This window comes from Corvus moneduloides, chromosome 11 (assembly GCF_009650955.1).
Source record: "Corvus moneduloides isolate bCorMon1 chromosome 11, bCorMon1.pri, whole genome shotgun sequence".
Taxonomy (NCBI): domain Eukaryota; kingdom Metazoa; phylum Chordata; class Aves; order Passeriformes; family Corvidae; genus Corvus; species Corvus moneduloides.
This window is the reverse complement of record NC_045486.1, coordinates 13,442,045-13,455,769: the sequence shown is the minus strand read 5'-3', so window position 1 is coordinate 13,455,769 and position 13,725 is coordinate 13,442,045. Positions and strand designations below refer to the sequence as shown.

The 13,725-nt window shown below is 37.8% G+C and overlaps 1 protein-coding gene across 2 annotated transcripts; it reads right to left on the bottom strand.

Moving 5' to 3' along the window:
• Window positions 1-7,199: 7,199 nt before the first annotated feature.
• Window positions 7,200-13,656, bottom strand: HESX1 (HESX homeobox 1). Of its 2 annotated transcripts, none has more exons than XM_032121339.1 (7): window positions 13,561-13,656; window positions 12,254-12,390; window positions 10,560-11,681; window positions 9,095-9,353; window positions 8,781-8,986; window positions 8,371-8,472; window positions 7,200-7,452 (listed from the first exon to the last, which is right to left on the bottom strand). In XM_032121339.1, the coding sequence occupies exons 4-7, from the start codon at window positions 9,306-9,308 to the stop codon at window positions 7,354-7,356; spliced, it is 621 nt and encodes a 206-aa protein (XP_031977230.1). In that variant the 5' UTR covers window positions 9,309-9,353; window positions 10,560-11,681; window positions 12,254-12,390; window positions 13,561-13,656; the 3' UTR covers window positions 7,200-7,353. The 2 variants fall into 2 exon arrangements, with proteins under 2 accessions (XP_031977230.1, XP_031977231.1); XM_032121340.1 differs by lacking the exon at window positions 13,561-13,656 and adding an exon at window positions 12,806-12,845.
• Between the last annotated feature and the right edge of the window lie 69 nt (window positions 13,657-13,725).

Sequence of the window (13,725 nt, the reverse complement as noted above, 5' to 3'; positions counted from 1 at the left end):
ATCATTTGTTATTTGAGGCCAAAAGCTAAGGGTAATTAAGGCTAAAGAAAATGTTCTGAAAATTTTTGCAATTAAAATGCATGGAGACACTTGTAACAGATATCACTACAGAACAATAGAAACATAACTGGAAGAATTACAAAAAGTCTGACTATTGTGCAACCATTGTGGAAGAAAATTGGAAAGCCCTTTGTCAGTAGCACCTCATTCTACTCCCACAAAGGGAAATACACAAACAAAAGAAAATACAAAGGCTGGAGACATATGGAAATTGCATTTTTTGTTTATATGATAGATATTCCCCCAAATAGTCTAATGTAATTTTAAAACATTTTATAACAGATTTACAAAAGAATGCACAGCAATTCTACATGACTGGGCTAAAAAAAAACAGAGGAAGGGCCTTGTTAGGAATGACAACTGTTGCTGGCAGCTCTACCTCTCCAACAAACAAACTCATGGTTCTTTTTATCTACAGTCTGGCATATTATTTTAAAGCACTAATTTGAAGCAGTTGGATATCAGGATTGAGTTAGCTGCTTGTTTTTGGAAAGAGTAAGATAAATATGCAGATAGTAACAGACTGATCAAATGCAGTGAACAAGATTTGTTAAGACTCCATGGAAAGTTAAAGCCTGTTAATATGGTAAGTTACAATAGATAATTATTATTTCTTTCAAATTAGATTTTAATAGTAACAATCACTGAAAATACTAGTCCTCCTAAACCATAATTTGTGATAAAACTAACTACCCCGGATCATATTTTTACAGAGGAGAGAAGGAAAAGATTGAATCAGCTTTCTCATTTAAACAAAAACATCCCCAAGAAAAGATTTTCCATGTAACCCACTTAAATTTTACAAAAGTTTCAGCATTCTAAGGGCAATGCTGATGCCACCTGAGAATGCTTTCCTCTGACTTCCTTTCTCTGCCAAAATGGATCAGAGCAAATTGCAGTAATATTGTCAGATAGCCACATCCTGTAGCACATAATGAGATTAAACTCTGAAGTGAGGGAAGCCTACAAATATTTGAATCATGACAGAAATTAAAGTGGATACTATTATATTTTAAAATATATTTTTAGTATTTTGCTCTGACCAAATGCTTTGAAATGCAATAAAATTAAGAAATGCACTGTATTTAAATGACATGAAGTAATTTCTTATCCTTCTAATGTGATGAAACAATGAAAAATAAAAATCTGGTGGCAATAAGTGTTTCTGCCTGGCAAATATTTGCATTGACAACACTGTATCTATTATCACAGAAGAATTACATTGGTAGATATTGTACCAGAAGTGATATTGAACCCATAATGAGTGGGGTTTTTAGAACTGCAGGATAATTTGTCAAAAACTTTCACAGAACCATTTAGCTTAGAAAAGACCTCTAAGTCCGAGTCCAACCCTTGACCAATCACCATACTGTCAAGCAGACCATTGCAGTAAATGCCACATCCAGTGGTTTCTTGAGCATGTCCAGGGATGGCAATTCCAACATCTCCCTGGGCAGCCTGTTCCAATTTTAACAACCCTTTGTGTGAAGAAATTCTTCCTGAGAATTTCTTTCTGGAATGTGAAAATATTTTCCTACCACAAACTGGCAATGCTGGGCAGTCTTACAGACACATAATCACGACAGCAGCCTAAATTCATTTAGAGGCAAGATTTTAAAAGGTTGGCTGTTCAGAGTACCAAAAATATTAAGCACCCGCACATCACTAGGTTCTGTTCATTATTGAGCACTCAGAGCTTTGGAAAATCAGGCCTGACATGGAGCATTTGTATGCGTGCACGATGTCAATTCGGTCACGAATGTTGGTAAATTGGAAGGATCAGTCAATCCCTTGCGGGCATCCCGTGCCCACGGCCCCGCTCCAGAGCGCGGAATGAACCCCCCGAGCACGTGGGGCTGTCATTACTAAATGCAGCCACCAGACGGCAGAAGCAGCCCAGCAGTTTTCTAGGCAGTTCAAATACAGACTAAAACTGTTTCAAAATTTATGGCTTTAAAGCCTGTCTTTATATCGAAAAGCCAAATAAATAGCCAACAATTTTTAGTGCACAATACTTTATCTGCTATCTTCTTAATTTCCTTAATATGGCATCATTCATAGAAACTGAATCCCAAGATAATTTGGAATATTACTATGATCCATCCATACAATAAAATTCTGAAGATTAAAAGTATGAAATCTATCATTAAAATATATATATTCATTTTCATTTAATATATAAAACATAATTTGGTTATGCAGACAAGAGACTGCCCCAGAATCTAGAAATTGTGGACAGGCACTTAAAACCTTAGAAGTAGTAAAATGTTACGGACTGGTAAAATAAAAATTCAGTGCTAAGACAGCAAGAAAGGATCAGAGAAAAAGAAGGTACAATAATTGAGTTGGTGCAAGGTCATGGGTTTTTTTAAAGGTCACAATGAGATAATGTGTTTGAAATATATGCAATTTAAAAATTACAAATTCCCAAAATTTTATAGTGATTAATAACACGACTAATGACATAGATAATTTTTAATGAAGAGGACTATCTTATACCACCTGCCTACTTCTGTCCTTTTTGCTCCAAATTGCACAAGATTAAGGAAAAGAGTGACAGACCATACTCATGGTGTTCTCAAGCCATCCTAATGGCAGAGGAAATCCTGGTTTAGGAGCTAGGACAAAAAAATCCTGGAACATAAATCCAGAAAGAAGGAATATTTACTTCCCTTTCAGTCTGGGTGCTGTATCAATTTTACTGGCCACACATACACATCCTTACAACATCTCAAGCCAGATGACCCTGCTTGAAATTTAATATCAAAAGCATAACTGGTACCTATGTGAATCCACAACATACTCTGTTTGCTCAAGACACTGGACTTTACACCCACTGATCCACAACGTGGATCAAAACACACCTGCAAAATCTGTTCTTTCATTGATTTTTTGTTCTTTTTTTCCCTTTTATTTTTCTTTTAAGGCACAAGCAATGCATTACTTATTCTGTCACTCCAATACCAGCCCCATAGCACATCCATGTGATCAAATATTAAACATACTCAGGGGTATGAAAGTCATTGGCAATTACACCCAGCTACACCAAAACCTGTATATCCCTAAGCATTTTTGATCATGGTCTTACCTCCCTGCTTAATAAATAGTGTCCTGCAAAAAAACAGATATTAGAAGAAATCCTTATTGCTGTTTCTAAACTCAACAAGTACATGATTAGTTTTCCAATTTGCTAGTCAATCTAAGAAAGGAAAGCTTCAGTGGTAACACTGTGCCATGCAAAACAGCATTTCACTCTTCCTGGGATTCTCCTGAAAATACTGCTGGCCCCACCAGTATCAATTTTGGGTGCCCAAAACAGACAGACTGGTTTCCATATTTTCTGTGTAGCCCTCTCCCCCTCATGTCCCACAAGTCCAGGCACTATCCCTCCCAAAAGGAATCTAGAACTGCAGGCTCTTCAGCAGCCCTGGATTCCTCTCCCTCACCAACAATCCTGTTTGCCCACTGTGACCACAAGAACTCCCTTCGTGATGCAATCAGGTGGGATCCTTATGCCCCCCAAGAGGATGAACGGCCCCAGCTCCCCCTCATATAATTATTATTACTGCTTTGTCTTTTTACTGTTCCATTATCAAATATGCACATAAGATATTCTAAATAGCTTGTGTAAAAGTAACAAAATGTGATTTTGATTCAAGGTGAATCCATAACATGAATAACAGGACATGAAATAATAATTCAAGTCAATCACTATAGCTCCAAAGTATTCTTGGAAATAAAATACCTTAAATTTCCCATGCAGTTATGTAATATTCAGTCCTTTAAAATAAAGGGACAAAGATAATCTATCTAACAATTAATAGGGAAATGAAGTCAATCCAAGGAATAAAAAAGTTGTTTTACAACCAATTTCTAGAAAGCTTTGATTTTATGATTGTTAGTTAAACCTGAGAGTTGGTCTCAATCGTTTAAGAGTAGCTTATTTTCATGTTAGATAAACTGAAGGAGTTTGCAAATGATTTTATGCTGCTTTTATACAAGGCTTCTGTTAAAATCCAGTCACATAAAATTGCTGGATTATTTTTAAAGTCACATTTCCTTTTAATAATGCTTTGAGCACAATGTTAATCTTCTTACATACAACTATAGAAGTCACAGATTTCATCTCTTCCAAAGTATTTCCAATACAAAACTTTGAACAAGTAGAAAAATGTAAATGTATCCACACACACAAGAAAAATCATAACCTGTAGTTTGCTGGTGTGCTGGCTTGCTATTTGTAAGCACAGACTTGACTAAATAATTGCAAATTCAAAGTGTTAAATGACAGTTTAATGAATGCTGTTTCAACCTGGGCTTTTGATGCTAACATTAAAGTTTTAAACTATGGTTTTATGTATGCTTCAAGTGACATCAAAATAGAACTTTGGAAGCATTGGCTTTTTGGTATAAATTAATGTGAATCTGCTTTTAGACCATAAGCATAGCACATCTTTTTTGGACAGCACTGCACATTGCTGAAATTTGTAGTTAGAAAAAAAAAATTAAGATAGAGACAGTAATTAAGAGAAGAACATCAATTTAAAACAAATTATTATGCAAGCAAGTGGAAAACACTACTAGAATATTTAAGCTGCAGTACAGTCAGAGACAGAGGCCCAGTATCATCCTGACTGAGGATTGTAGCTATTAATGGCTGTTGACATGACAACTTGCCCATATTAAGAGTGAGAGGGTTTTTTGCTGGAACAGTTTTTCTCCATCTTAGGCAATGTATCAGCTTATCACAAGGGTCAAATGATCCCTGGAGCCAAAGCAAGGCAACATGGCTGGAAGCAAAGGTTGTGGCTTCGTGAGCTTAAGCCAGAACTAGAACAAAAAAGACCGAGACTCTACACTCTGAAGCGCAGAGAGACAAACAGAACCACTGCGAGGCAAAGCATGCAAAAGTGGGGCAGGGCTGGATTCCAGCATCCACGGTGGCCTCTGCCGACTGCCTCACCCACTGCCATTCCTGGCCTGGCAGTGCCTGCACAGGTAACAGAACTGTCACACGCATTGCCAAGGGAGCCCTGCATATTGCCAGCAACTACTACACAAAAATCCTGTGAAGTCCAGACTAATACTTTTCAAGGGGGGAAAAAAATCCAGCTGTTTTGAGAAAGTGATGGGCACAATTTAAACCCATGCTGGTCAGAGCAGGTATAAATGTAAAGTGAGAGGCTCTTTTTTGACTTGCTGATTCCTTTACTCTGGGAAGAATAAGCTAAGCCAAATGAAGGAAATAATGCAACTCTGCTTTTAAATGCTTTCCCCCTTAGCACTATGTGGGACACTCCTAGTACCTCACACCAAAGATCCTGCTGGTCACATTTGCTAATGGAGAGCAGGATACCAGGGCTGGTGCTATTATTATTCTGCTACTATTCTACTGCTTCTCTTAAATTGCTTTGTCAGACTTCCGTCACTTGAGACAAGTTCCATTATAGCAGACATTAGGTGTATTTAGGTATTTGCCAGATAATAGAGTAAGGTTCTTAGGCAATCAATCTGTACAGATTAGTCTAATCTGTTGCTGCTGGAAACCTTGTTTCCAGAAGCAAAGTAGACAATAGTTTCAGATTACCTGCAGTAAGGTTAAACTATGGGCAATATATGTTTTGAGGTGTGAAGAAAAACAAAATAGAAGAATGCATTCCCAATATTGTCTTTGCCTTTACCAGATCAGGCAGGTATCTGAATTGAGATTTCAATTTCTCTAAAAACTATTCCTAATGGATCTGGCTCAATTTAAATTGCTTTACTTGTGAATGTTCCCTTAAGTATTTTGGAATGCAGGATACAACAGAAGTTCAGTTAGGAATGTTATTTCCCAAATCCAACAAAGCACAAAAAATTAAGATTTCAACATCAGATAAAAGTTTGTTATTTTCATATTAAAATAAGATTTCCAGGAGCAAAGTCAAACAATTCAAGATTTTTAGGATTCTGTATAAAAGTGAAGGCAATGAGCCAATGAAGTTAAGAACACAGAAGGGCCAATATCTGTAGCCCAGTTCTAAAGCAATGCAGTTTTTCAGTGATATTTTTCAGAAAATACAGAAATGTTTTTTTAATTTAAACTCTCATAGCTCAAACTATCATTCAAAATACTAAGTAAGGACTGAAGTCAGATCATCCCTCCTGTTGGGTTTTAGCTTTTTTTTGTATGAGACAATATAAAATGATTTTTTTCTATCACCCCATTTTCTCAACTTACCTTTCATCCTATTGGACAACAGATATGGATACAAGCATGGAGAGAGGAAGAGCAATACTGTGTTTGTTCATGAGATAATGTAGAATTTATGTCTAGCAAGAAACACAGGCTGGAGTCTAACAGAAGGTCACCAGCACTTGGGACAAGTGCGTAGAGCTCTGCTGAACAAAGAGCAGCATAAACCTGTACTTAAAATGTTTCCCTACATTGTGGCCATGAAGAGTTGGGTGGGGTTTTTTCATATAAGGCTCTCCTTGACTTCAGGATGAATATCAAATATAAGGATAATTAACTTTCTTGTACTGTTTGATAAAAATGAATTCAACACCCTAAAATTAATGGCAATGATCTGCATATCTGGCCTGGTCCCCACTGATTTGATCCCATGAAATGCTACATTCTGTCATTGAAAGATAATAGGGCAACTTCCATAACTGGAACACTTACACTGACAAGAGAGGAGATAACCAAGTTAAAGAATTAAACAGGCAAATAGCCTAAATTAATTAAAATTATATAAAAAGATTATAATTGTCAGCTTCTTTTAACTGAGCAATTGTTCAAACTGAAGAGCCAGTTGAATATTAGTCCTTCCATTTGAGACACCTTTTTCTAAAAACCATGTTCTTTATGAAAACTATCATATTCTTTATAAATAAGCTATTTAAACTCCAATGTGACAAACTGTTTCCAGTAGCAAAATTTATTTTGCATCTGGTTTATTTCAGACTTGAAACAGACTTCTCCTAAAACCATAAAGCTTTGTCAAGTCACCTGCAGTAATTCATAGTAGCTGAAAATCTTGTGCAACCCAGGGTTTGCATTTTTTTGAACTGCAAAAATATCTCAACTTCTTTGAAAATACTTACTCAAGTATATAGGAAAAGTTCACTTTTTCCACAAAAAGTAGATTATAATAATACTTCAAGTATTTACAGTTTATTTGAATGAAAATTATAATAAAATTTCAAATCTGAGCATAAATTCATAATTACTATATCATTACTTAATACAGGTTATGAATAATCATTCATTTTCTGCAGTAGTACTGTAACAGCAAGCCATCCTTCCTTCTACTCTAGCAGGCTGGAGGTGAAAGTGTTTTTCACCATTAGAAACTGAGATTCTCTGTGTGATCTTTTCAGCTTTGCACGACGGTTCTGGAACCAGATCTAAAATGGAAAGAGAAGGGATGCTTTTCAGAAATACAGCAGTGGAAAGTATTCACACAGCATTACACATTTGTATGGTGACACCAGTTTGCAAGTTCAATATAAATTTTAAATCTGCAGATGATAGCATGTAGCTACCTGCTGTAATTTTAACACCATAGATGAAGAAAATAATATCCCCAGCTTAACTGGAAAGTAAGAATCAGCTTCACTGTAATTAATATAAAAACTGGTATTAAATTCAGTGACAGAATCAGACCCTGGAAGATCCTGAACATCTGGAATTCAGACACTTACGGTGCTATTTCTTCAGCTGCTTAACTATTTGCAACATCAAGTTTCCCATCAGGCCAAATATAATACTTGCATCAAAAGCCTGATAAACAACAAAGCAAAGCCCAAATTCTAATGTTTACAGTATGCTTCTTATCACACTGAACTACCTGCAAATCAATAATTAATATCCCTGAATAGATTTTGCTTTTGGCAGATAAAGACATAGGTTCAAACACTTATTTAACACATCTATGCTCTGCTGGCAGTCTTGCAAAATGTGCAGGCAGTCACACAAATTATGTCCATACTTGTTTCAAATACATTTTTCAAATATGGTGACAAGCAAAATATAAATATGATTTTAAGGAAATGATCAAGTTCTGCACATAATAACTAGAGATTAACAGAGCAGATATTGTGGAAATATTATAGTGATGAATACCTCATCAATGCTATGGAAGGCTTTAGATTTCAGAAGGAATTCGATGGTTTCCATTTCACAAATCATTGAAGGCACATATATACATTGATTTAAACTGAGAATATTAACATCCTTATTACTGCTGTCAAACTACTTACTTATATAGCCAGAGAGTACATACAGCTGGAATTACAGAAAAGTTCAAATAAATTTTTATTTACCTGGATCCTGTCTTCATCTAACTCTAATTTGCGAGCTAACTCTTCTCTAATATCAATGCCGGGGTAGGAGTTCATTTTAAAAACATTTTCCAATACTTCAATCTGAGGAGATTAAACACACTTGTTGAATAGTTATCACTATGTTCATAGCAGTAAAACATAAAATAAATAAAATAACAGCTTAGTTTGTTCAACAGGAGACTTCTGATCAGTGTTTGCACAATTCTGATTCCAAAGATAAAGAGAGGTCTGCTGAAATTAGCAACATTCCTGTTAATTTACACTAGTTCCTGATTACATTTCTCTCTGCCAAGGTACATCACACTGAATTTATCAGCTATTAGAGGTTTCTTCCAACATTTTATTAAACTACATTGTTACTCATTTATTAAGTAGGAGGAAAGCCCTACCTGGTTTCTAGTGAATGCAGTTCGTGGTCTTCTACCCCTGTACCAGCTCAATTCTCGTTTGAAAGACAGCCTTTCAGCGACTGAAAAATATTTTTCACATTTGAAAACTTTTTCCTCTTGCACTGGATCACTTCTAGCATGAAATAATGGATTTTCATAGCAAACAACAGGGATTTGCTGATGGGGATCACTGTCATCACCTAAAACTAGAAAGAACAAGAAAAGGAGAGCTTCAATTTACTGGTTTGCAGTAGAAACATGCCAATATTTTTAAAGGGTGAAAGCTTGAGAGGTTACAAAACAGACCGACTTACCCAAACTGCTGCATGCATCCATCCAGGGTCTGTAAGGTTTCCCAGCTGGAATGCCATCTTTTTTCTGCTCCAGTCCCAATATACTCTCAATTGAGAAGGAGCACTGTGTGGCTTTATTCTCTCCAAAGCCGGGCGCCTTGCGCAGATCCGGAGAAGCTGCTGTGTTAGCAGCACACAGCGAGGGACCGGCCATGCCTTCGCCCTCAGCCAGCATAGCAGGGGTACTGTACTTGCATTTCTCCACAAGTCCTCCTTATAGCTATGTTGACAAGGGGGTTGGATTTGCAACGTCATTAATTAAAATCCTTTATTAGAAAGTTTTAGCATGTCAATGAAAACTCTCCCACCAAGAGGCACGAGGAGTTAATTGTTTATTTGTTTGCAAGTAATTAGCAACTAATGGTGACACTAGGGGGGCCACCAAGGGGGACAGAAAGTGTTATCTCTTCTAACCAGAGCATCGACTTAACTTTCTCAAAAGAAGCTGTGCACAAATATAGTACTTCTCTTTTATTTGAAATCATTAATGTATAAAATCAGTTTTTTAAAAAACTTTATACTCTAATGGACTCCACTTACCTAAACATAGAAGCATGATAGGAAACCAGTCAAGTAATAAGTAATCTCATTTAAGTGAATTTCCTTCCAAGGAAATTTAAAAAATAATCTCTTAATGCTATTAGGGTAATCCCGATGAAAATGCCTCTGTTTTTTCATATGCATATGTAATGGTGAACGTGGTCAATAAAACAACAATAGCTTTTGGCATAAGGCACTGTGCAGTGGGTTGGCAGTGTTGTCAAAGCTCAGTGTAATTGCCTTCCAAGTGCCTGGATTAGTTAATAGGAACAGTTGCACCAACTATTTTAAATAATTCATGCATTCATTTTTCTTATGAAAATAACTTTGTTGCAGCCTTTTTGAAACATACCAGATGTGAAATTTCCTGATAATTCTTCACTACATCAAAGCAAAACTTCAAGTAATAGAACTAGTACACTCAAATGTACAGGTTTAAAAGCACCCTTTTTCTCATAGATGCCTCTCCCTTCTCGTAGGTTTATAGCAAATAGAAGCATATTTAAATCCTACAGAGCAAACACTTAAAAAATTATGAGTAATTGGGAGAAAGGAGATAAAGGCTTTGTAATGGGGCTCAAAGTCAGATTTCATCCATTATAAAGAAAATACTGAGTATAACATTTTTATATTCAAGCTCATCTGTCAGTTACACAGCAGTTTACATCACATGCTCAAAAACAGCTTTTGGTTCAGGACAAGAAAAGGAGGAATTTCTGTAGAGACACTATAAAATCAAGATTTATCCAAAAATAACAGGCAAAAATGAAAACAATATTTTCATTTCAGGAGGAACAGTTACCACTCCTACTGGCCTTTGTGTTGTGCAGTAAGATTGCTGTCAAACCAAACTATTAAAAAGTGATAATTCCAGAAGTGATCTTACCAAGGGCACATCTCAGCACAGATCAATGGATCTTGAAGCAGCATCAATCCACCTGCAATGATCACTTGCAAGCTGAGCTCCAGCCACCATTTATAGACCTTAAGCCTTCACTTGAAAACTGTATTTCATTATTTTGGCCCATTAGTAATGACCAATACTACCTTGCAACCCATGTGAAATTACCTATAGACTTTTAGCTAAATACCTTTGTAGGGGCAATTAGAGCAACACGGCAAACATTAAGCTGGGAATACTAAGTAATCAATAATAGGAAAACTCACTGCTCCTTGGATATGCAAATCCAATCCTCTTACAGCATCACATACTTGATGAGGGAGCAAACTAATCTCCCTTTCAGACTTTGCACCACTATTTTTTGCCCAGGGACAGTGGAGTTCATCTCTTTAGTAGATGAAGCTCTGGTTCTTTATGGATGGGAAGCCTCCGAGGGCTGTTTACACCAGCCCAAGAGACCACACTGAGAGCTCTTGGGGGCTTTGCTCTGAAGCCCCAGCCCTTACTCTTGCTGCCTTTTGCTCTTCTCACCCACTGCTACTCCACTGCTGGGTCACCTTCCACTAGAGCCTGGGCAATATTTTTTTTCCAAGTTTTTTAAAAGGCATAAATGGTATATATTATCTTTCTTGATTACTTATCACACTCCAAAAATCTGCCTTTCACCACACCCTTACCACAACTTCTTTACGCAGCACTATTTCACCACCTCAGAAGTCATGCTGCATAAAGCTCTCTTTCAAATATGTTTTGAACATGAATAACAAGTATTATATTCAAAGCCAACTGCAAAATTCCCAAGTTTTTTAAAAGCAAGAATACCTCAAAATGGTAACACCAATTTTCACAAAACAAAAGCAGTTAGCTATTTCTTGGCTGAAGTAAAAGCTATTTTGGCAAAGGGAGATTGAGTGAATGCAGGTAAATTCAAGGTTAATCCAAAGTTGCCACTAGCAAAAGTATGAGAAACAGTGTTAAACAGTGAGAAACATTGCAAATAAAGCCTGCCTTATCCACACAGCTTTCACCCTCCAGCAGAGGAAAAATATTCTCTCCGTAAGGGCACACATCTGGCATCCTCTAAAGATCTGTTCGCTGCTCTTCTCCCTGTTGACAAAGTGCCAAGGGTTAGTTCCCCACATTTTTAAGGCCTCTTAGTAGATATTTTGGAGAAAGAACAACAAAAAACAAAACCAAACAAAAACCAACCCCCCTAAAAAAAAAACCCAACAAATCAAACAAAAAACCCCAACCCCACAAATCAAAAATCCCAAACAACAACAAAAAACCCCTCACACACTAACAAAAGACCTACAATACTGAAAACAGTGTAACACTAAAACCACGGTAAGAGGATTCAGAGGGATTCTTCAATTCATTACTATCACATTTGTTGCTGTCAAATTTGTAGCCCAAGTAAAACTTTTGGATGCCACTTATAGCTGTAAATACACAGAGCTAACTAAACCCAGTCCACTTAAAGTTACTACCTTCCTGAATTCCACTGGGAAAATGCATCCTACAGTCCAAACCAGACCAATTTCTTACAGGAGACTGCTGTAGAACTTGGTCACAAGTTAACTGTCTCAAAACCAGAAAGCACATCTATTTATAGGTCATGAACCAATGTTAATGCCCTGTCACGTGGTTACAGGTACAAGACTTAGTCTTTAAAATACCTTGTAAGATAACCCTGAATTATTACCCTCGTTGACAGGGGAAGGGAGAGGTGCTGTGACTTTTGGTGAGTCACCGGCTGAGCTGGTAAATGAATTGACTGAACAGAGCATTAACTTGGAAATTTCTTCACCATTCCCTACAGGGAAAAACAAAACAACACAACAACAAAAAAAACCTTAAATAACACCACCCACCAAAAAACCCAAACCAACAAACAAAAAAAAGCCACCTCAAAAATCTTTAATTGTTTGTAATTTAACACACCAGCCCTGTCTTTTATCTGCTTTTAAAGGTAAACCATGACCTGATACAACATAAAGACAGGTCTCCATAGCAAGACTGCACAATCATTATCATTTACTCTGCTGAATGACTTAATGCACTTTCTAATCTGTTCTTATACTAAGTTCACCGGGTCCCAAATAGGCAAAACCAACAAGGGAAGTGCCTCTTTTTTTTTTTTTTTTTTTTTTTTTTTTTTTTTTTTTTTTTTTTTTTTTTTCCAGCTTAGAAGTATAATCAGTCTACAAAGTCTTGCTCTCTAAAAGTACCTGAAAGGAGGTTGTAGCCAGGTGGGGGTCAGTCTCTTCTCCCAGGTAACAAGTGACAGAACAAGAAGAAACGGCCTCAAGTTGTGCCAGGAAAGGTTTAGATTGGATATTGGGAAAAGTTTCTTCATGGGCAGGGTAGTCAGACACTGACAATCACCATCCCTGGAAGTGTTCAGAAGGGGGGAGGATGTGGCACTTGGGCACATGGTTTAGTGGTTAACACAGGCTGCTGGATTAATAGTTGGGATTGATGATCTTAGAGGTCTTTCCTAACCTTAGTGATTCTACACTAATTTCAGAGCTGAACCAGTTTTCAAGTCTAACCAATGATCTGTTTCGATTCCTGTGAACCCTCAATAGTTTTGAGCATTTAAAATCAGTCCCCAACCTATAGCACCACACTTCCTCAGTCTAAGGCAGCAGAGAGCCTATTTTCTAATATCTAATCAGAATCTCGACCTCAGCTTCAGGCCTCTTGTCCTCTCACTACAAGCACAGTAGAAGTGACTGGCCTCCACCTGGGAGAACCATCCACATGGCAGGGATAAGAGGCGACTTCCAAAAGGGACGCTCCAGGTAACATAGAATGAGGGCCAAAGATGCTTCATAACGCCAGGGACCCAAGCGGGCTCCCCCGCTGTGGGGTGGCCCCCAGGATAATTGTTTATGAAGAGACGACAGCAACGCCCAGAGCACAAACAGAGCTGGGAGGGCACTTTGCCTGACACTCATGACCCGCACTGCCGAGCAGTCACCTCAGCAGGGACACGTCCCGGCTGCCTCCGCTCCGCTCCCCGCACGGAGCCGCTCCCGGCGCGGAGCCTCCGCCCTGAGGGGCCGCGCGCGAGCGACCCCGCCCTCAGCCCCCGCGCCTGCGCGCGAACGGGCGGGCCCGCCAGCCAATGGGCAGCCGGGCAGGC

Coding starts and splice junctions, on each gene's coding strand:
- HESX1 (XM_032121339.1), bottom strand. CDS start 9,308: ATGCTGGCTGAGGGCGAAGGCATGGCCGGTCCCTCGCTGTGTGCTGCT. Junction 8,987..9,094: donor GGATGCATGCAGCAGTTTGG/GTAAGTCGGTCT, acceptor TGTTCTTTCTAG/TTTTAGGTGATGACAGTGAT. Junction 8,473..8,780: donor CTGCATTCACTAGAAACCAG/GTAGGGCTTTCC, acceptor TAATCTCCTCAG/ATTGAAGTATTGGAAAATGT.